General features: G+C 39.0%; 1 protein-coding gene across 8 annotated transcripts; it reads left to right on the top strand.

Moving 5' to 3' along the window:
• Positions 1-9,875: 9,875 nt before the first annotated feature.
• On the top strand, positions 9,876-21,538 carry LOC141611718 (uncharacterized). 8 transcript variants are annotated; one of them, XM_074430320.1, is made up of 14 exons: positions 9,876-10,093; positions 11,410-11,535; positions 11,815-11,869; positions 12,251-12,339; positions 12,641-12,665; positions 13,529-13,567; positions 14,455-14,572; positions 14,793-14,923; positions 16,060-16,417; positions 17,022-17,131; positions 18,861-19,062; positions 19,147-19,821; positions 19,953-20,027; positions 20,899-21,538. In XM_074430320.1, the coding sequence occupies exons 2-14, from the start codon at positions 11,458-11,460 to the stop codon at positions 21,227-21,229; spliced, it is 2,286 nt and encodes a 761-aa protein (XP_074286421.1). In that variant the 5' UTR covers positions 9,876-10,093; positions 11,410-11,457; the 3' UTR covers positions 21,230-21,538. The 8 variants fall into 8 exon arrangements, with proteins under 8 accessions (XP_074286421.1, XP_074286417.1, XP_074286419.1 ...); XM_074430316.1 differs by having other exon boundaries at positions 9,889-10,093; positions 19,141-19,821; XM_074430318.1 differs by having other exon boundaries at positions 9,897-10,093; positions 11,148-11,535; positions 19,141-19,821.
• The last annotated feature ends 984 nt before the right edge of the window (positions 21,539-22,522 follow it).

The following is a 22,522-nucleotide window of genomic DNA, read 5'->3' on the forward strand; positions in this document are numbered from 1 at the left end:
GATACCACTTTGTAACACCCCAATATACCAAGGAGCCTTAACAAGACCTTCCTTAGCATATAGAGGCGTTACCATCTCGGTTGCCCGAGGAAAGCAATCATCAAAAGTCGATAATTTATAGTTACTTTACAAGTGATTAGAGAAAAAGAGAGAAAAATGCACGACTAAGAAATCTGTGCCGCCATTGATTTGAATTAATGGCTAGGAAATCTAGCCAACAAAGACAGCGTGAATTGAATCTAAGAGGGCGTAGTATACCTGCTGCGTCTAAGGAGATGAATGTTACAGTTGAGAATGAAGAAAGTTTAGAAAATAGAAACCCTAATGAGATGTGTTCTGGACCAGATGTTGAAGAAGAAGAAGGAAAAACGAAAAACATTCATGACATTGTAGGCATTCCAGAAATGGTAGTGGAAACTGAAGATGAAGATGAAACAGATGAGGAAATAGAGGCAAGTGAGGATGAGGACGAGATTGTATCTGAAAGCCTTGAACAGGGGAATGAAATACCAGAACATGATACAAAAACAGAGTCAGATGATTTGCTGCAGATACAGATTGAGGACGTTGAGGAGGAAGTTGAATACTGGAAACAGGCTGTTGTTTGCTTTATCCTAGGTGCTAACCCACCATGGGAGATTGTAGAGGGTTTTATAAGAAGGATATGGACAAAGTTCAATATTGACAAAATTTCATTTTTGCCAAATGGAATTTTCTTGGTTAGATTCAAAACCATGGACATGAAGGAGAAGGTGTTAGCATCTGGACATTACTTATTTGACAACAAGCCGATGATTGTAAAATCATGGGAAAAGGATTTGGAAATGAAGAAAGACGATGTGAAGTCAGTCCCAGCATGGATTAGGATCCATAAACTGCCACTTAAATTTTGGGGCAAAAGTTTGCCTAAGATTACCAGTATTGTAGGGAAATATGTTAAGAGTGATGTGGCAACAGAGGAAAGAACTAGACTAGGGTATGCTCGGGTTATGGTGGAATTATTGGTGGATCAAAAACTACCAGCTCAGGTTTCATTCAAGGATGAAACTGGTAGTGTTATTCAGGTGGAAGTAGAGTATGAATGGAGGCCTGTCACGTGCAAAGCATGTAAAGGAATGGGCCACGACATGGAGCAGTCCAGGAAAGGAGAACAAAAGAAGCCTAGCAAGGTACCTGTTAAGCAGGTCTGGAGGCCTGTTACTAAGAAGACTGAGAATGCTATTGTACCTGTTCAGGTGAGACAGGTCTCTCAGGAACCAGTCAGGCATGTGAGAATAGATGGGAAGCTTTTTCCAGGACAACACACTCCTATTAAAAGACTGGTAAGGATGCATTCTAGAGAAGGGATCAATGATGGATACAGTACTGAAAATTTTGGAGCATTCTCATACAAAGAGGTAGTTGCTTCACCAGCTAAGAAGAGTAGTGAGAAAAATGGTAATGCTGTGACTCCTTCTTTGTCTAATGGATAGAATTGGTTTTTCGAACGTAAGGGGAATGAATAGAGTAGGAAAACAAAGAGATATTAATTATTTTTTACAAGCTAATAATATAGGTCTTTTTGGTCTTTTAGAAACTAAGATAAAGAATAAAGCCTTCAATAAGGCAGCTGGTAGTTTTAATAATTGGTGCATTACAACCAATAATGGATATCACTCTGGTGGACGTATTTGGGTGCTCTGGAACCCAACAATTTTTAGAGTACAAATTGTGGAGTATAATGCTCAGTATATACACTTGAAAGTTGATTCTCTGGTGGAGAGGAGGGTTTTCTGGCTAACTATGACTTATGCATTCAATGGTACCTCTGAAAGAACTCCTATGTGGAACAATTTGAACAGACTGGCTAGTCAGATTGCTGGACCTTGGGCAGTTGCAGGTGATTTTAATTGTGTTCTATCTCCTTCTAAGAGAGTAGGTGGGAATACTCCCTCTGGTGAGATAGAGCCGTTCAGAAGATGTGTTGCTGATTGTGGTTTGGTGGACATTGCTGCAATAGGAGCTATATATACGTGGAATAATAAACAGAAACCTGATGAAAGAATTTATAGCAGAATTGACAGGTTTATGGTAAATAAGGCATGGTGTGATAACTTCACTGATCTGTATGCACATTTTATGCCTGAGGGACTTTATGATCATACTCCATGTATTGTAAAGAGCTCTAATCAAGGCCAAAGTAAGAGATCATTCAAGTATTTCAATATGTGGGGAGGGTCAAAAAAGTTTCTACCTTTTGTGAGAGGCATTGGGATACTGATGTGACCGGTACACCAATGTTCAGATTAGTTAAAAATTTGAAGAGGGTGAAACCTGTTTTGAAGAAGCTGAATTTGAAGGGGTTTAGTGACATTGAGGGTGCAACCAATATCCTGCAGAAACAGGTGGAGGAAATGCAAGAGGAGATATCTAGGGACCCTACTAATAAGCAGCTAATTTCAGATGAGTATGAGGCCACACTGAAGTTGCAGGAGTTAACTAAGGCAAATAAGAGCTTCCTGACTCAGAAAGCCAAGCATCAGTGGATTAAAGAGGGGGATACCAATAGTGCCTTCTTTCATGGTATTCTGAAAAAAAGAAGAAATATGAATAAGGTTGTTTTAGTAGAGGATATGCATGGCAGAGAGTGTGATAGTCCAGATCAAATTCAGGAAGCTTTTCTTGAATATTATAAAACTCTTCTAGGCTCCAGTCAGGAAACAAAGAAGGTGCATAAGAGCATTATAGATCAGGGACCTATTTGCAATGCTGAGCACTGGACTATGCTACTGAGACCTGTTACAGGAAGGGAGATAAATGAGGCACTTTTTAGTATCCCTGATATCAAGTCCCCTGGGCCTGATGGGTACACAAGTAAATTCTTCAAAGATGCTTGGGGTGAGGTAGGAGGGGATGTTATCACTGCAGTCCAAGACTTCTTTCAGCATAGGCAACTACTTAAACAGATCAATGCTACTAATTTGACCCTCATTCCTAAATGTGAAAGGCCAAAGAGTGTGTTACAGTTTAGGCCTATAGCCTGCTGTAATGTTGTCTACAAGATCATTTCAAAGCTTTTGTGTGCTAGATTAACTGATGTCTTGCCACAAATTGTTGGGCAGAACCAAGGTGCTTTCATACAAAATAGAAGCATTTAGGAGAACATCCTTATATGCCAGGATTTGATTAGATTGTATGAAAGGCCACATGCTTCCCCAAGGTGTATGTTCAAGATTGATTTACAGAAGGCCTATGATACAGTGGAGTGGACTTTTGTGAGACAACTCCTTGATGCTCTTAACTTCCCTTCTGAGTTCAAGGCCATGATTATTCAGTGCATTACTTCTGCAACCTATTCCTTGTCTGTCAATGGGGAGATGTTTGGCTATTTTCATGGCAAGAGGGGGCTTAGGAAAGGGGATCCTTTGTCCCCCCTGGTATTTACACTATGCATGGAGTATTTGACACGTACATTGCAGTATGCAGCTTCAAAATATGAGTTTAAGTACCATCCACTTTGTAAAAAACAAAAATTGAACTGCTTGATGTTTGCTGATGATGTCCTCCTTTTCAGCAAAGGGGATGATAAATCAATGATGTTGTTATTGCAAGCTTTCTCAACATTCTCTAAGGCATCTGGATTGAAGGTGAGTGCTTCAAAGTCAAGTGCTTTCTTCAGAAATGTTCCAGAGCAGCTTAAGCATGAGATTCTGCAGGTTTCAGGGTTTATTGAAGGGCAAATTCCTTTCAAATATCTTGGCATGCCTATTCAAACCACAAGACTTAAAAAACAGGATTGTGAATGTTTAGTGGACAAAATTTGCACTCGTATTCATGGGTATGGAGCAAGAAAGTTTTCTTATGCTGGCAGGTTGGTAATAGTGAGCAGTGTCCTCAACTCTTTGCACTCTTACTGGGCGTCAATGTTTGTTCTGCCTAAGGGAGTGATTAAGAGGATTGAGGCAGTGTGCAGGAACTTCTTATGGGACAATAGTGCTGATTACAGGAGGATTCCCTTGGTTGGGTGGGATACCATATGCAGATCAAAGGAAGAGGGAGGACTGGGCATTAAAGATCAGGAGAGCTGGAACAAGGCAATGGTTGGGAGACTAGTTGACTGGATATCTGTAAACAGGGATTCCATTTGGGTGCACTGGGTGCACAACAACTACCTTAAAGGGCAGGACTGGATGGTCTATAAACCTAGCATGAATTCAAGTTGGGTGTGGAGAAGAATTTGCAAGATCAAAGAGGAGATGGTGGCAGGTTATAACAATGGCAAATGGAGTGTGCAAACTGATGGGTATACACCTGCTGGAAGCTATGAGTGGTTCAAGGGGAATATGCCTAAGGTTAATTGGTACAAGGTAGTCTGGAATGGGTGGGTAATCCCAAAGCATCAGTTTCTGGGTTAGCTTATAGCACATGATGCACTAAACACAACATCAAAGCTAGTTGGGTTTGGAGTGGACATTGAGAATACTTGCTGTATATGTGCCCTAGCTGAAGAAACCACTGAACACCTCTTCTGTGAGTGTGTTTACAGCAAAAGGGTGGTTAGGGAGGTGAACAAACAGACTAGATGGGACTACCCTGAGAGTGGGGTGCTGAACTGGTGTACGCAGAGAACTGGTTCAGTGCTGCAAAAGGGAATTCAGATTGCTATGATGTTGAGTTTGCTTTATCAGATATGGCACCAAAGAAACAAATGTAGGAATGAGAAAATCCTGTTGTGCCCTGAACGTGTGGCCAAGAATGTTATAGAGGAGATGAGAGCTCGGGTTCGAGGCAGGGAAAGGTTGCAAATGACTTTAGATGATTTGGAATGGCTTAAAAGAATGAGTCTAGCTGAGTGATAGATTGTTTGGTTGTTTTAGCCTAAAAACTACCTATGTATATTTGATATTTTGATATATATTATACTCACATTTCACCAAAAAAAAAAAAAAATACTTTACAAGTGATTAAACCAAAACTACTGATACAAACGATACAACTCATCAACACTATGTAAACTACTCCTGTCATGACTCGTGAAAACTCATCCCGCCAAGACTCCAGCTACCATCCAAGACATCACCTGCTAAGACTGACTGCTCACCATAAGGGATCACGACAGACACAACAGAAACAAACAAGAAACAACCACACAAGGTCAGTAACTGAGGCAAGACACAACATCCACTACCAGCACACTACAAACACAACCAAGCACACACACAAGTCATAACCACTTCATCCAATCACCGTCACCGACTGTCCACTGGACCAGCCCTGCCAGTGGGGGACCGCAGCCGTTCCCACCTAAGCCCCGCTCATCATACTGAGCGATAACCCTGTCCCATTAATGTGCACATCCCCTCCCGTGGCGGGTTCTACGGAGGGTGAAACTAGGGCGTGAAGCCACTCCCGCAAGTGACTCCACTCAGCCGAGGACGCACCTCGAGAACCATAGACAAATAATCACAATCAGCTGCACTACAACATCAACCAACGAAACAGCACAACACCAACCGATTACCATAATCAATCTACCACACTGACATTACAATCAATACAACAACCGTCACACTAAACAACCAACAGAAACTGAGTAGGCGAACCTACTTTTAGCCAACCGCAGCGATTCCTTGTTCAATCACATGACATCAACCAAGCAAGCAAAACCCATATTCAAACAGCATAAAAGCCTATTACTACCACCACAAACCTACAAGGAACAACAATGACAAAGATGATGATGATGATGACATACCTACGCATCGTATATCGGCGTCAAGACCGCTATCCGACTCAAGCAAACTATCCCCAAGACACCAGCATCCTCAAAGGCTCCCATGGAAGGAATTAAGGTGAAGGGAAAGAGGTGAGGCGACATCTAGGTCTGAAGGAAAGAGGCGGAAATGATTTGCGATTCTATCAAAACACGATTATAAACCCTCGATGTAAAGACGTTACTCGATCGAGTAACCAACTTACTCGATCGAGTGACCCCTACTCGATCGAGTACCCAAGCTACTCGATCGAGTAGCCTCTACTAGATCGAGTACCACTCATCCCCAAAGTCTATCATAACCCAAGGCATCTCTTGCACGCATTCCTAAAGGCTATCACATGCCCCAGGGTCGGTCAACGTTGGTCAACGGGTCCCTAAAAGGACGGGTATTACAAGTAGGATCATATCTTCATCTTGACCATAAGCTCTTCATCTTGAGCTTGTTATAGACTTGATCAAGCCTTTTGCTTGAGTGATCATCATACTTGAAACTTGTTACAGTTATTATGACGCTTTAAGAATCTTCAATGTTATAGCTCAAGCTGTTATAACATTACTTGAACGATGCTTCACAAATCTTCAATGTTATAGCTAAGGTTGCTATAACATTACTTGCTTAAATTGTAAACTTTAATCAATCTATTAAAGACTAATCAAACGATTACGAGCAAGAGTATATATATAACTAAGCACACTTGTCATTATCAAAACACAATCATATAACTATATGGTCCAACAAGACTTTTTTTTGCCAGTCGTTTCTGCAGACCTATCTAGACGTAGTTCCTGCATTAAAATACTAATATATACTTCTTAACCTACTTACTAGACCTAGTTCCCGATTTTCTTATTTTATCAAGCCCTAGTTAGACCTAGTTCCTCTTTTTTTAACATCATATATTTTTATTATATCCTTACATCATAATTTTATTTTGATAATAGTTATAAATGTGTGTACGGTTAAAAGTTTTTGAGATAAAAAACACAAAAACGAAATACGATTTTATTAAATAAGATATATTAAAACAACCATTACATCGTAATTTATAAAAACTAATTACGTATTTATAAAAACTAATTACTTATTTTTTTCGGCCCAAACCCGGCCCATGCGAGCTTAAAGCGGGCTTTCAGGCCAATTCGGGCTAAATATTTTTCCTCTTGAAATAAGTTTTGAAATCCCCATTATGAAGTTAGATACTTAGTGTATTTGTTATCAAAAATTTTGTATAGAACTATGTGATTTTTTCGAGTATTGTTAATTAAGAAGTAGTAGCCTAATGTAGTTTTTATGAACCTACTGCTTGAGGTGACTCATACAAACTAAATGCACAATTTTTAGTAGTGTAATAATATATTTTAGTGTGGTGCTCACTATATGTTGTTGTAGTGTTATAATTGATTTGATATTTGTTACTTTTTAGGCTAAAAAACACTGACTTAGCACGCAATGGTAAACAATTTATCGGCACTAGTGTTTTTTTTAGTAAAGAGAAGCGGTATGAGAACCCAAAATAAACTACAAAGCATACCGAAACAAGAATAGACAAAACAACGGAAAACAAACTAACTAAGCGGAAACTAAACTAAATGAGCCGGAACTAGACGAGGCTAGGAGATCCCACCCACATCTTGCTGTAATAAACGGAACAACGCCTCCGGGATGTTGCTATGATCATACACAACCAACTGATGGTCCTGCGCCACACCCAAGTTAGCTAGTCAATCCGCATATGAATTAGCTTCCCGATAAGTATGATGCATTTCAACTTTCCACGGTGTGTCCCGAATAAAAGATTTGCAAATATTCACCAAATGCGAGTGTGCCGATGTAACATTACTTTCAGCCTCCATGAAATCCACAACAGTCGTCGAGTCCGTCTGAACAATGAGTCGCGTCACATTATGTTCCATAGCCATCGACACTAGTGTGATACAAAATCATTAGCTCATTTTTTATCATATAAATACTGGTAAAGGAAAATACTAAGCCTTATCAAACTAATACATGTAAACAAGTTATTGTGGCTTATTTACAATATAACAATTGATTGGTTAATTATTTTAGTAAATGCTTATCAACATTCTTAAATTGTACATATTCGTAAATTTTGCATATGTTCGGGCCGGACCGAGCCAAAATTCGGGCCGTAAAGGTGGCCCAAACCCGACCCTATTATATTGAATCGGGCCATGAACTTTTCGGGCCTAAAATCGAGGCTCAAGCTCGGGGAAAAATCGGGCTGGGCCGGGTCGGGCTAGCGGGCCTGGGCCTTTTTTTTATATAAGGTAATAAAACTAGATTGATCCTTTAAGGTAGGACCAACCTATCTCATCCTTTCGAATGATAGAGCTAAGTTGAAGCCATCGGCTTTTAAACCACCTCGAAAGAGTTGGACATGAGTGTCCAATAGAAGCCATAAAGTTGGCAGCTTTATTGGTTTCACGAGAGCAATGTTTAATTATCACTTCATCAAAGAACTGAAGATCTAATTTTACATCCTTGATAATACTAGAAATTTACCAAGGAATTTGCCAAGTAGTAGGGATTGAGTTGATAACACATAAATTATCACCTTCTACAATTAACTTCGAGATTCCTAAGTATTTAGCTGCTAAAATGCATTCTTTTAACGCGAGAGCTTCAGCAACAAGAATACTAGATTCGCACTTTTTTGCTCCTAGCAAAACGACTTTGCCATTATGATCTCCTATAGCATATCCTAGAACAACTTTATTACCATCTATAGAAAACCATTTTTAGGTTTCTCCCACCAAATTTCTTCTTTACTAATAGTAGTATTTCCAACTGACACGTCTTTATCAGGATTGTTAAGATCTTTATCTCTAATCTTATTCCAAATCTTGATGCTATTATTACATAAAAGGATAAGTTTGCTGATATTAAAATGAACATTATTAAAAATAATGTCATTTCTATGAAACCATGCATTCCACCAAATAAATACAATCTTAATGAAATCGGCTTTTAGAATTAAAATTTTAAGATGATTAAGTTTCCCTATAAAGCCCTGACTTGCAATATTATCGTATATTGCCTAAAAATTGTTAAAGCTAATGATATTCATGTCTTGGATGACTGATGCAATCAAGGAACACTTGAAAAAGAAATGATTTTTATCTTCAATTTGATGATTGCACAAAACACACTGAGGTGGGACAATTATATGATTTCTTAGAAGCCTACTTTTCGTAGGAAGACCATCTACACAAGTTTTCCAAAGAAAAAAAATTTAATTTTGGAGGAACATTTAGTTTCCAAATCCAGTAAAATTCACATTTGTTAATATTTCTATCGAACAAGCCTTATGCTAACCATGTTGCTGTTTTGGTCGAGAAATTTCCATCCACAGAGAACCCCCAAAGAAGGGTATCTGGAATATCATTTTGCGGCAATGGAATATTAACTATCTGGTTAACAATATCATTATTTACTATATCTGATAACTTACTGACATCTCATTGTTTATCAGGGGTTATGAAATCTCTAACCAAAAGATTTAAATCAAGGTTACTATGACCATCTATATTTCTAGTAAGAGGATAAGAAAAAACCCAATTGTCAGTCCAAAATTTGATTTTACTACCATTGCCTACATGTCCCGGATACTCCTGAGTTTACGTCATTGCCAGGAGCAAACTGAATTTGGCTTATGTTAAAAAAGTGAATAATTTTTCAAATAAATATTTCTTAGTTATCACATTGACCCATATATTAATTATATTTTTCATAAGAATTTATGATCAGCTCTATTCAAGACCTACATTACCCAAACCGACCGATAAACTTAGTCTTATGGGCCCTTTGGTTCAAGAAGGTGGAATGGAATGGATTAGAATCTCATACCATAAAGGTATGGATTGAGATCCCCATACCACTCTAAACTTGTTTGATATGTTTATTTTTTACACTATGGGAGAATGAAGTTGAAAACTTGGGTAAAAACTTAGGTATGATATTCTAGGGGATTGGAATGGAGTTAGAATCCATCAGGTATCTAACTCCATTCCAAAACAAGCCAACCAAACACTAGATTTACCCAAATCCATTCCTATCCATTCCAAACCCTCATCAATTAGTGTTATTTGGAATATAATCGGGTGGTGCAACTATTTTTGTGAGCAAATAGAAAATTGGGTGGCAGACAAAAATGAGAATGGGAAAACCCTAAGTTTAATGCTCTCTATTGCCGCACACTATCTCTCTCATTACACACTCATCAACAACCTCACCTCTCACTCGCTCTCACTCATCCGCCGTCGCCGGCGACATTTGACCGCGCCTTCGTATCGCCGTCTCCGCCACCATCAGCTCATGTAACTACTCTCTTTTGATTTCTTCACTACTTTTTGAATTTCCGTTGATTTTAATTTATTCTCGCATCTTCAAATTATTTTCTGTTGTTTTGACTGATTTTGCATCGCCGATTCGATACCAAAATTGTTATGTTAGGTTTTCGCATTCATGATTTCTGTTTATATTGAATGAGGTGATTTGTACTACACGTGATTATATAGTTTAATTCTGTATTTTTGCATCTTGTAGTTATTTTGATGTCCTTGAGGTAATGAAGGAATTACCTATCTTACGTATCCGGTGTTTGCTTGATTCTCGTAATTGCTATTTTGTGTAATTCTGTTTGGTTGTCGATATTTCAGTTATGCTGTTCAGTGGTTAGTTTGCATCCTTTATTATATGTCATGTTGGAGGTATTCGACTTTCAAGCAGTTAGTGTCTCCTTGTGGTTTGGTGATTCGTGTTCTCCATGCATGGAGTTAGTGTTTGTGTTATGACACTCGCTTTAGTGTAGAATTGTGTTTGGCGGACAGTGGACTCCGTTTGTTTATTGTTAAATTTCTCCTTAGGATCCCATTGTTTTTTTCCCAGATAGGTAGGAATGTAGGATCCTGTAGTTGTTAGAATCACATGTAAGATGTATCAATTGTCGGGTGTGGTCAGCGAATCAGTGATAATGCTACTGGATTTCAGGGAATTGTTTTTTTCCCAAGTGGGAATATGAATTGCTGTGCTATTACAGTATATTTAGGTTTTGAAGATGTGATGGTGTTCGTGTTGGAGTGAAGTTTCTTTGAATGAACGATAAGCGAAGCACTAATAATCATGAGGGGGGTTTTCACGAACTTGGTACCTGATGGAGGGTAACATCAAGTAAAATATGTGTCCGGGAATCTTAGCAAGGGGATGGATGGGTTGTCCGAGTGTTGCATTGTCACTGATACCCAAAATATGAGTGATACAACTTTGTTGGTATGTTAAAGCACAACTATGGTTTTGGGATTGTATGATTATACTCCGTACTAGTTAAGAGTAATTCACTCATTGAGGCCGTTTTAATAAATTTGTTTGCAGCGGAGTGGTGAACCTAATAAAGTGTGTGAATACTTGTTAAGAGGCTGCTTTACTAGCTTGGTAGTTTGGAGTAAGTATATTCTGAGAATAGTTGCTTGAAGCAGTGTGAGATAGTTTGAACTTGGAAGGACCTTATCCTGGTTGTATAGGAAATCACAGGACGTTTGCCTTTTTCGGGACACTGGATGTTATTTCTTTGTTATTGTAAATTTTATGAGGCATGCTTTCTGCTGCGTTTTTATTTTTCCTGCTTTCTTCTTAGTAACAGATTGCAAGGAATTTGGCTTGAAATTCTTGGATTGAAAAGAAAATGACCAAGAAGAAAAATTCACTGGTTTTCTTGGACGTTTGTATTGATGGAGATCCTCTTGAAAAGATGGTATTCGAGGTATTTCCACACTCTGAACTGATTCTGGATTCTGTTATCTGTGTAATGCACTAAGACACTAATACTTCCCAACCTCCCGTTTTTTCTTGTTTACAACAACAACATTACCCCAGTGCCTCAATGGCTCCCGCAAATTGCGGGGTAAGAGAGGGGGGGGGGGGTCGGATGTACGCAGCCTTACCCACAAGGAGGCTGTTTCCGAATGACCGAAGATGAAAATTTGCTTGTTTAACTTGTAGAAATCTTCCAAGCATCAATAATTGGTCTCCTGTTTTGCAGCTCTTTTCTGATGTTGTTCCAAGGACCGCGGAGAACTTTCGCGCGTTATGCACTGGTAAATTAGTCCGAGCTGCTCGTTAACCTACTTATGTGTTATCGGTTCTTCCTTCTTGTTTTATTCGTTTTCTTGGGTGTGTGTGTGGGGCAACAGCTTGCTGTCGTCTCAATTTTACTTTGTTAACAAAATGCCAGCCAAACATTTTAAAAAAATGTTGGGAGATGAGAGCCTTATTGTACATGCGTCTTTATTTCTGAACTATCTTTCATCAGTATTAATGAGTTTTTTCTGAGTCATATATGAGATGTAAGCTTTCATTTCCATTTGGATTCAATATTTTATGTACTCTCTTTATTGGTCTACAGTTTTGTTTGCTTCTTTCTGAAGTTGTTTTGCTGGTAGTCCACCAGTCTTACGCTTTATGTTATGCTATTGCAGGCGAAAAGGGTGTTGGCCCAACACTAGGGAAGCCTCTGCACTACAAAGGAACTTTTTTCCATCATATAATGAAGGGTTCCATGGCTCAGGTATGCTCCTATTCTCTAGTTTGTATTTGATGAAGTTTAAATTCTTACCCTAAACTAGTTTTCTGTCTGCATGACTTGGAAATTGTCTTTGCTCCTTCATTTGTCGGTTATCCTTGCTTATGCTGTAGGATACAGGGCTGATGGTCCCACCTGCTTTTCTAAAGATATAGTTCTAAGGTTGTACTTGCTATAGATCATGATTTAGTAAAGATATTCGCTACGTGTATGGCTGTGTTTAGATGTATGGAAATTTGAGTCTTCTGCTAAATACTGATCAATGTTTTCTTTTCTTTTTCTGCAGGGTGGTGATCTACTTAGACAAGAAGGTATACGATATGTCCATCCTCGATATTTCATCATCGAGAGAATGATTGCTGAATTTCTTTTAGGATTGATCTAATAAAATTGTTGTTACGATATTGTAACTTGTTACCAGTAGCAATATTATGATGTGCGAGACTTGAGATTCACCACTTTATTTTTTGGTGCTTCCTTTGTTAGGAATTCGATGATTGTTAATATTGGTTCATTGTCTGTGTATGTTGTGACCTACCTTGGTAACCTGGGATCCATTAGTCTTGTTTGAGACCGTTGTATGCATACAACTAAGTCATTAACTGATTTGTCTTATGCGGAGTGTAATATGCAATTTGTCCATGAGATGCATTTACGGTCTTATAGACTCCCTTATTTTCATTGATTCGTCCACTTTTTCTTTCTGGTCCATTTCTATGATTCTTCCACGTTCTCTTTTGGTCAAAAACTTCTCTCTCATACAAGTGTCCCCCTTTTCTCCTTGCTACTTTTTCTTATTGTTTATTATTTTCCTTAGTCCTTACGTAATGTGCCATTTTGGAAGTGGAAGAAATAACAAAAGGAGTAAGTTTTTGTCGTATAACAGTCAGGATCTATAGATTTGGTTCTCTTTGTTGGCTGGTTAGGCCTACTTGTGATTCATTTTTAATATCTTCTTGCATGTCTTCTTTGTCCTCTCTCATGTTTAGGTAATGAAATTCATTGGCATGCATTTTAGTGGGGAAAATAGGATTATGGTTTGAAAAACTTATTAATTGCTATTTTATTTGTTTCTTGTGGTTACTGAAGGCACATCTCTGGTTTGGTTATCTACCTTGCCATAGATCTCCATATTACTGTGTGTAATAGTGTTCCTTTTTTAAATGTTCTGCAGGCACAGCTGGCGAAAGTATATATGCCGATAAATTTCCTGGTAAGATTGTATGCCCTTCTTATGAATCTTTGATTAATAGCATTTGAAGAAAGAATCTTGTTGGCGTTTGTGGTGGTTATTAATTTTTTATCTGTTCTTCTTGTGACCTGATTGAATCTGATTGGTAAATACTTTGAATCTGATTGGTGAAAACAGTGACTTTGTGTCTGCATTAGGGTGGCCAGTTTGTTACTTTTTGTTGAACTTGGTAAGCGAATTACTATAACCATTGATTCAACGGTCTATATTATGCATATGGGGAGGGGGGTCTTTTTTGTTTCAACTTACTCCATTATTGTATTGTTTGTTCTTTTGGCGTTCTCTGTAAAAGATACTGAATGAATGTGTTGGACATGTTAGATTTTTGCCTGGTGTGATGCTGCATTGCAAGGCCTGAGGATAGAGGTGGGTATGGGAGAACCTCTTTCCTTTTACAATTTCATATCGTTGATTTCAGTATTCAATGTTGGCCTTTCAATCAAATAAATCAAACGAGTCAATGATTCATTTTTAACCCTAGAGGGCTTTTTCGTTACCAGAGAAGATCCCCTCTATCCCGGATTTCCATTAGATTTCAACCGCAGATGAAGCATGTTGGGTTATTAGCAAAGTTACCCTATCTGTTAATCAAAGAGATTAGATTTAGGATTAGCTATTCATCTTGATTGCTGACCATACACAAGAATTTGCTTGTTGGTTACATGTGCATTTACCATGGTAGCATGCTTGTACATAGGTAAGATTGTTGCTGAAGATAATCCTTCCTGTCATGGATATTTGCTTGTGTAGCTGATTGTATATGTTAATGTTGGGAGTTGTAGATGTTGTGGTGCTTTCTTGTTGTTTCATGTTTGCATTTTTCATCATTTGCCTTGTTCTTCTTCCAGATGAGTCGCCAAAGCTTAAGCATGATGAACCTGGTCTTTTATCTATGTCGATTGCTGATCGTGATACTCGTGGATCTATTTTCAGTCTTTTGTTCAAGGCTAATCACAATCTTGACAGGTACTTTCCACCTCTTTTCTCTCTGATTTAGTTTACTCTGAATATAGCATGGTTATTGCTTCTTTCAGCAGAATGCTAGAGGATGTAGTATTACGGTTTGAGACTCCTGTGATTTGATGGTAGTTTGGTCTACTGTGTTCGATGAGGGATGGTTAAACTGGGTAGATGTATTGTGAAACTTATCCAGAATGTTGTGCCTCATTTTTTTTTGTGCTGACAGGAAAAATGTAGTCTTCGGGAAGCTTGTGTATGGATTCGAGGTACTGAAGAAAATAGAAAATGTGGGTGATGAAGATGGCAAACCAGCTGTCACAGTTAAAATTGTTAACTGCGGTGAATTTAGTGAGAGCGGTAATGAATATGCTTAATAACCTTTGTTTGTTGGTATTGATATTTATGAAAAGAAGTTACCTTATTGCCAAGGGTGCTTGTTTCGTTATCCATCTACTTCTTGGAAAGTTAAAATTCTACTTGTGAATAGAAGTTGCCTAATGCCTTGTTTGGATATCAAAAATGGAGGGATAGGGAGGGGAGGGGGAAAGGGGGGAGGGAAGGGAAGGGGAGGTGGAATGGTGGATGGGAGTTTTCCCTCCAAATCTTTCCTATGTTTGAGGGAAAACATTTTCCATTTTGTCTCCCCTCCAAATTCCTCTATCCCCATTTTGCTATCCAAACAATGGAAATTGCCCCCTTCAAATCCCTCCCCTCCCTTTCTTTCCAAATCCTTCTATCCTCCAAACAAGGCCTTATGTTAATGATTCATTTTATACATAGGAAGTATGATGTCTTACGGATATCCTTGTTAGAAGAAGTCACTTGCCGAGCCCATACGTAATTGAAAATTCCTTGCGAATTTAAACTTATGTTTGTCAACCAAATTTACTTCGGGCAATTCTTATCAATTTTCAATTATTGGGAATGATACTTTAACAAGAATTTCAACTTCCTTTTCAACCTAAGTCACTTTGTGCAATTCCCATGACTTTCCAATTCTTGGGAATGAATGAATGATACGTTCACAAGACTTTCAATTTCCTTTAGTTATTAAATAGATGACACTATTACTTTATCATCATTCTTTTCTGATGTTAGGTTATGTACTAACAATTTAGTTTTAAAAGGGCGAGTGGCACAAAAACAATGAGGACGCTACAATACACACGAGTACACTCTATTTGCAGTCAATTTTGTATTTTCAAAATAATTATTTTCAGCCTCATCCCTTTCTTGGATTTTAGAGAAGTCAAACTTCTAGATAACTAAAAGCTTAGAAATATGAGGCAAAGGGAAAGGCAGAAGAAAAGAACTAGAATTTTTTTTGCAAATTGCTTATTCCTATACCTTGGCGGTGGCACCTTAATGCACAACTATTAATTTCTGGCTTGTGACTTGGTGAGCTGTGCCATGCTTTCGTAAACTAAGACAGACAAATTAGTTTGAGTGTTGATTTCTTTCTTTGGTTATCCTGAATTCTGCTCGTTATGCAGATAAGAAGAAACTCAGAAAAAAGTTGGGAAAGCAAGCAAGCTCGGGTGCTTATGGCCAGGAAGCTAGACGCAAAGGGAAACATAAGAAATCATCTAGGGACAAGAGAAAGAAAAGAAGAAAATATTCTTCATCTGAGTCTGAGAGTTCCTCTGATAGTGAACTGGATAGTACAGAGTCTGATTCGGATTCTGATTCTGATAGTGATGCATCCTCATCAGACCTCAGTTCATCTAGTGACGATAGGCGTAAGAAGAGAAAGAGATCGCGGAGGGACAAACACGGACGTAGGAAGCGCAAAGATAAACGTGACAAAAAACGCAAAAGGCATGACAAGCGGTCAAGGCGCAAGTCAAAAAGGTGAGTATATACTAGTAGTTGGATTTATTATTTATAGTGTCATGATAGAACTTCAGTTGAACATTGTTTTTTGCGTTGCATCACTATTTTTGCATCTAGTTTTAGAGTTTATGGGTCTTTAGCTGCATACTTGGTATATTTCCCATTGCGCGAAAGTTTTTCCTCACTACCCGTTCTCTCTCCTTTCTTTCAGTTCTTTTGCGATGCTTGCTAAACTATTTATGTCACTTACATGTTGATATTTTGAGAAAGAAAAAATGGTTCAATGTCGTAACATAACTTCAAAGTTCAAATCATAGACTGAAAATATGACATTTTATTGCGGTCTAAGAATGTCCTCTTTTGAATAGCATAAAATTTTTTCCATTATATTACATACAGTATATTATAGAAACCTGAACTACTGAAAGTATCTTATACTTTATATTTTCTACATCCTTTTCGTGTTACCTTCATATATACTTTATAATGTGCTTAAATGTTGTTAGTTCTCACTCAACTTGATTTCACGTAATTCTATGCTTTACTGTTTTTCTGAATATTGCTGGCATAGATCAATAATGTAAATAAATATTGATGGATATTTTGCGTCCTTTTTATGAAGGGCTTTGGGCAGTCTTAGTGATACTGATAGTGAGAGCGAGACTGAGAGCAGCTCTGACGATGAAATCAAAGCTAGAGAGCCCAATCAGAAACAAGATCTGCAGAAACCAGGTATGGTCGATTCTGTTGCATGTTTTTAAGTTGTCTTACACTGAGGTATGCTGTTTCTGGTTGAACATAATATCTAGTAGTGCGTCAAATGATTGTACTGAGAAAAAAAGGAACATATATACTGACCTCATATTTGCCGCTGTGTGCTTGGTTTGCTTAGATGGCTATTATTTTCCGGGTTACTGTAAATAAGTTTAAATTTGTAACTCTATTTGAATTTGGTACTAGACTACTGTCCTTAACGCTAATTTCTATTTTCAATCATTATTGAATTAGATCCTTTAGGAATCTAGGAGACAATTCATATGTTCTCCACAATCGATTTGGCACACTTGTTGCTATATGATGAACTGGTTGACTCTCATTTAGCATTTTGGCGATAAAAGACTGGGTTACTGTGCATATCTTGAGCTTCTCATTTAGCCGTGAAATAATACGCAAATCTGTGGTATTACTTGGTTTGTTGAATCTGTTGTTAGTTGTTTCAAGATTCTTTAGAGATCTGGGAGATGATTTGTTTTATGTAGTATTGATATGGGACATTAATGCTAGTTGCTAGAGGAAGTTGATTCTCACCGAGCAATTAGACCTTTAGGTTTAGAGAACTTGGGGCTGTGTGTGCATTACTGTATGCCTATGTTACGTCAAACAGTTGACTGTTGTTGTGTTGTATGTCAACATGTCGCTCCTTAAGACACAACCCTCTGGCATTTCATGTTTGGCTAAAATGTGAGAATTTTCACAATATTAGCCTTATTTAACTTTTAGATACTCACCTGCACGACACTTGCAACTGAGTTTAGTTAACGTAGCTATGGCTTCTATCTTTAAATGCGGGTTCAGGTCAATATTGAGGCATTGTTTTTTGTTTCTTTTTGTTTATTGCGTGCGTACCTCGCATCCTGTCGATAGTTGGATATAAGATCATGGTTTTTATGATACTTCTCTTAATCGCAGACTTGCCGCTTTTAATTACGTTTGCCCGAGTTTTGTAGTTGGATATAAAATCCTACCCTGGAAATTTAGCTTGAAGAGCTTGTCCTGTAGTTTCATTTAAAGGCTAATGTAGAAATCTAGCTGTTTCTGCATTATAGTACACACTTTTTCTCATGTATTTCAGTTACTGGTTTGGTATTAGGTTTGACAATTGTATCTTCATAGTTTAAGCCTTTAAGACTCACCTTTGTTGCTGATGTTCTTGAGACTCGCGTCAAATTTGTCCACTTGGCACTCATGTGCATATTATGAAACTTGACATTATGTAGGTCTGTAAAGTATTCTAATCACAGTGGTGTCAACAAGCTATCAATGCATTTTAAGCACCTTTCTGATCAAACTGTTCATTTTTTAAAATATGAAACTTAAATGTATGTCTCTGCTTTAATATTGCTAAGGCTGGTCCTTATCCAGGAGAGTTTACTTGGGTGCTGGCCCCTGTTGGGGCGTCAGCTTAGTGTATGATTACTTTCTTTTGCTCTGGTGTAAAAGCATGTTGGCCTTTTCTGTTCGTCAATTTGGATTAATTATTGCACTCTATTGTGTATTTGTGGACAAGATATAAGTCAGTATTTATTTGGCACCAAACTCAGTATTAGATTCTTCTATCAATAAAGCTATAACTCTTGATATCTCATAATTTTTGCAAAGCTCTTGTTTTGTGAGGGTGATGTTATTTCTGCATGGTTGTACTTTCTGAATATTTATTCCCTGATAATTTGAGCTTCTGCAGCTGGAAACCACTCTCTGTTGCTAGAGAATGTGGCCGCAGTCGACAATCTTGAAAGAATTGAAGGTTCTGAGAAATTTGACGAGTATATATTTCCCAAGGAAAATGGAGAACAGCGAGTTAATGGCCGCGACAGAGATACAAGATCTGGCAGAAGTGAAGACAGACAACCTGATGTGCTAGAGGACCACCCTGACAAATCTAGGTCTACATTCATTCTTCTCAAATATTTAAGATTATGTTCAACACCTTTTTTTTGTATTGAGAATTTATTGATGGTCAGGAGCAGAAGTGCAAGTCCTAAAAGGGCCATGAGTAAGAGTATGAGTATTAGTCCGAGGAATAGGAGCAGGAGCAGGAGTGCAACTCCACACAGGGATTCCAGCAGAAGCCCCAGTGCCAGTATGAGTCCCCCTCAAGCTCTACCAAGAGGTCGTCCTATAAGCAGAAGTCCAGTGAGTGGCAGCAGAAGCCCAGTTAGGAGCCTGAGCAGGAGCCCAGTTAAGAGCGCTGCTAGGAGTCCGAGCAGGAGTCCAAGCAGGAGCCCTGCTAAGAGTCCAAGCGCGAGCCCACCAAGGAGCCGTTCTCGAAGGAAGGCTAGTGTAAGCCCAATTCAGTCCCCACCTCGAAGAAGTCCCAGAAAAAGCAGTCCAAGCCCAGTCCGATCTTCTCGTAGAAGTATGAGTCCCGTAAGATCTTCACATAGAAGCATAAGCCGAAGCTCGGGACGGGCACCTTCTAGAAGAGCTGCTAGCCGTAGTCCTATTAGGTCACCCAGAAGGAGTTACAGGCGTCGTAGCTATTCTAGAAGTCCTCCTCGTCGGAGGAGTGTGTCCAGAAGTGCTTCCCCGGATGGGTCTCCAAAGCGTATCCGAAGGGGCAGAGGATTTAGTGACAGATACTCTTTTGCTCGTAAATACCGGACCCCCACACCTGATCGTTATCGTTATGCTGGTCGTGACAGGTACTCCTGCTTGTCATTTTTTGGACTTGGCAGTATATATTGTTGTCAAGTATCAAATACAGTTGCGTATTTTTTTTTGCACTTACAGAGATTCATGTTAAATTTTAAGTCAAGTTTGCTCTCATTTACAGATTCTCAAGTCACAGGCGTTACTCTGATCGTTCCCCACCACGACGCTACAGGAGTCCTAGAAAATCTCCACCAAGGTATAAAGAGAGACAAGTTTTTACATGCCTAACAAATACTAATTCAGATTCACAACTTTCAATTTCTGGTTTCTTACCCGCGACTAAGTGCGCTTAGGGGTGTAATTGAGCCGAGCTCGAGCTTACCTATGATAGAGCATGGCTCATATTGTAAAAATCGAGTTCGAGCCCGAACCCGTGCTCTTGAAATCAAGGCTCGGGATCGGCTCATATAATATTTTACGAGCCCGAACCCGAGCCCGAGCTTTGTTTGCGTACCATTTTTTCGAGCATTATTTTAATTATAACGTAATTTTTGATTTAAAAATTCAAATTCAAACGAGAATATTATCTTTTTGTTGGCTTATAATAACAATTATTATGTAATTTTATCTTATAAACTAATATTTCAAACGAGCTCCCGAGCCGAGCCTTAGTGTGCTCGAGCTCGGCTCGGTTTGAGCTCAGCTTAGTTCGAGCCCGAGCTCGAGCTCAGTTTGACAGATCTCGAGCCGAGCTTTGACCGAGCCGATCCCGAGAGCTTGTCGAGCAGGCTCAGTTCATTTACAGCCGTAAGTGCGCTAATTTGAACCAAAAAAAAAACTTCCAGTTTCTGGTGGATTTCATGCGATGGCCAATAAATGTATGGTTCTGTTCGAGGGTTCTTGTTAGCCGACCCCAAATCTTTCAATTGGTCTTCAGAGAGACGGTTGAATGTTAATGCCAATTACACTACTAAAAATTAAAGCATCGCCCCATTTATTATTCTACATGGGCCAGTGTCATGGTAACATTATCTTGAGGGTGCGCCTTCTGAGAATTTGGGGAATCATTTTAGGAATAAATTTCATTTTTATTGTTGATGTGATGATAATTCTCTGGCTTGTTGCAGATACAGGAGCAGGAGAAGCAGAACAAGGAGTCCGAGTGTGTCACGAAGTCCGCCCTACCGCCGCCGCCGTTATAGCCGCAGCCCTGTCCGTAGTCGTTCTCCAGTGGACCCGCCTAGATACCGTGCATCTCCTCGGGCTGATAAGCGTGTTTCATCTTCTAGTCAGAGCCGAAGCAGGAGTCCGAGTCCAGCAGCATCTGGATCATCTAAGGGTTCACCACCTCCAAAAAAAGCAACCATGTCTCGGTCAAGGTCATCATCGGTCAGCTCACCTGGTAAAAAAGGTCTCGTCTCATATGGAGATGGTTCTCCTGAGGCCAGTCCTAGCTAGACCTTTTAGTCATGCCACCCCACATGTGTTGGTTTCGTGATAATATTATCATGATACGGTCTCAACGAGAATTTGTGTTTATGCGTTTTGCTGTCATAAAAAATGATGGTATGCACTTTTCAGGAGGGATACCTTTGTTATCTGAGAGACTACATTTGGGGCAAACCGATTCGTGGAAGGTGGTTTGTGAGTGTTATCTGGAATCGTAGATTATCAACTCTTATTTTTCTTGTTGGTTTGGACTTCCGTTGACATGTTATTTATTATAGCTATTTTCCAAACAATGCAGGTCATTGTCGTATGTTTAAATAATCTTGTGTTTCATGCTGTAATACTGTAGGCTTTCTTTTGGTTTGATTCCTCTTTGGAACGTCCTAGCACCGGCATGTCCTGAAATCATTCATTGGGAGAGTTAATTTCGAACTGAATTTTTCCGCAAGATTTTTAGTGGAACAAAATTTTTAATGCATTTTTAACAACACTATGAAAATCCGGACATTAGGGATTGTGATTCTCTTGCAAGTATATGGAGAATATATACCTCATACATTATAACTCACCAAACTTCTGTTTGCCTTTTAACTCGATTTGCTAATATCATGTAGCCCTTTCAACTCATCCACGTCTTTCTTTAAACCATGCTAGTTTAGTCGCTCAATTCACTTGATGATATTAGAAACCGAATGTCTAAGCATAGTTGTTAGATAGTATGGGTTCTAGTTAGAGCTGGCAAGTCTGACCCGACCCGAACAAACCCGACCCGGACCCGAAAATATTGTGACCCGAAACCGACCCGACCTGACCCGATGACGACTTGTAACCCGACACGACCCGATTATCAGTGACCCGAACCCGATCCGACATTGACCCGACCCGATACTGACCCGATTAAATTGATGACCCGACAATTATTAAGCTTAATTTTGATCAAAATGAAAGTGATTTTGTGTTTATATTGATATGTTTGACTTAGTAATGGATTAATTAAACCAAATAATAGGTTAAAAACTAAATTTAATGGTAAAAAATTATAGTAATGCGATTAAGTTACCGGACCCGATAATGACCCGACCCAAACCCGACCCGACCCGATACATCATTTGACCCGAAATAACCCGACCCGATAACGACCCGAACCCGACCCGACTCGACCCGAAATGATATGCTGACCCGATATGACCCGAACCCGATATAACCCGACCCGAAGTGACCCGACCCAAACCCGACCTGTCTGACCCGATTGCCACCTCTAGTTCTAGTAGGTCGTCTGAGAAACGGTCTCAATAAACTTAT

The sequence above is a fragment of the Silene latifolia genome, chromosome 11 (genome assembly GCF_048544455.1).
Source record: "Silene latifolia isolate original U9 population chromosome 11, ASM4854445v1, whole genome shotgun sequence".
In the NCBI taxonomy this organism is placed as follows: Eukaryota; Viridiplantae; Streptophyta; class Magnoliopsida; order Caryophyllales; family Caryophyllaceae; genus Silene; species Silene latifolia.